The sequence below is a fragment of the Puntigrus tetrazona genome, chromosome 20 (assembly GCF_018831695.1).
Source record: "Puntigrus tetrazona isolate hp1 chromosome 20, ASM1883169v1, whole genome shotgun sequence".
In the NCBI taxonomy this organism is placed as follows: domain Eukaryota; kingdom Metazoa; phylum Chordata; class Actinopteri; order Cypriniformes; family Cyprinidae; genus Puntigrus; species Puntigrus tetrazona.
The window spans coordinates 25,757,934-25,758,685 of record NC_056718.1 but is presented as its reverse complement, the minus strand read 5'-3'; the positions used below and the strand labels follow the sequence as shown (position 1 = coordinate 25,758,685).

At 40.3% G+C, this 752-nt stretch overlaps 1 protein-coding gene across 1 annotated transcript in view; it reads left to right on the top strand.

Moving 5' to 3' along the window:
• Positions 1-752, top strand: part of LOC122325519 (1-phosphatidylinositol 4,5-bisphosphate phosphodiesterase beta-1-like) — a 21,664-nt gene that overhangs the window by 17,478 nt on the left and 3,434 nt on the right. Inside the window, exons 20-21 of the mRNA XM_043220555.1 lie at positions 341-476; positions 566-619. Coding sequence (XP_043076490.1) covers positions 341-476; positions 566-619 — 190 coding nt within the window. The remainder of the gene's footprint in view (positions 1-340; positions 477-565; positions 620-752) is intronic.

Sequence of the window (752 nt, the reverse complement as noted above, 5' to 3'; positions counted from 1 at the left end):
CTGCATCTATAAATACATGTATATTTATGCATATATTTATGTTATATTTATATATTAAATGTATAAAATAAATGATATGATTATAAATTTATGCATATAAATACATGTAAATATATACTCCTGTATGTGTATATGTATATATATACACAAATATAGAGAGTACACACACATATATTACGTGAGCAAACATGTTTCTTTTGAATGCAGTTAATCGTTGGACAGCCCTACGTTCGACTTTTTTCTTATTGTCGCTCTTTTGTCGATTTCTTCGTCTGGGAGCCTCTTTGGATGAAAGCCGGCCCGGGGCAGTGTAAATGTAGTTTTGCGTGTTGTTCTCCAGGCGGATCCCGGTGTTGAAAACCCTTCGGAGGTCAAAAGCGAGCCCAAACCCGTCCCGGTGGAGAACGGCCTGAGTCACGCTCCCAGCGCCGCTCCGAAGCCAGCGTCTCAGATCAGCACACAGCCGCAGTCCACAGGTCAGAGGTCACACCTCCGCCGACACTGAGCTCGTCCTGAGCCGCTCCAGCAGTCTTATCTGATGAGATTTTATCCCGTTATGATTCAGGCTCCAGCAAACCAGCGGTGAAGACTGAAGATCTGATTCAGAGCGTCCTCACCGGTCAGTAACCGGTCACTAGATATAACTTGAGCGTCTGTTTACTCATTCATGGTTTGTTTATATCATATTTTTAAATGTAGTAATATAGAATACAAAATTATATTATTAATAAATAACGTTATATTACTACTAT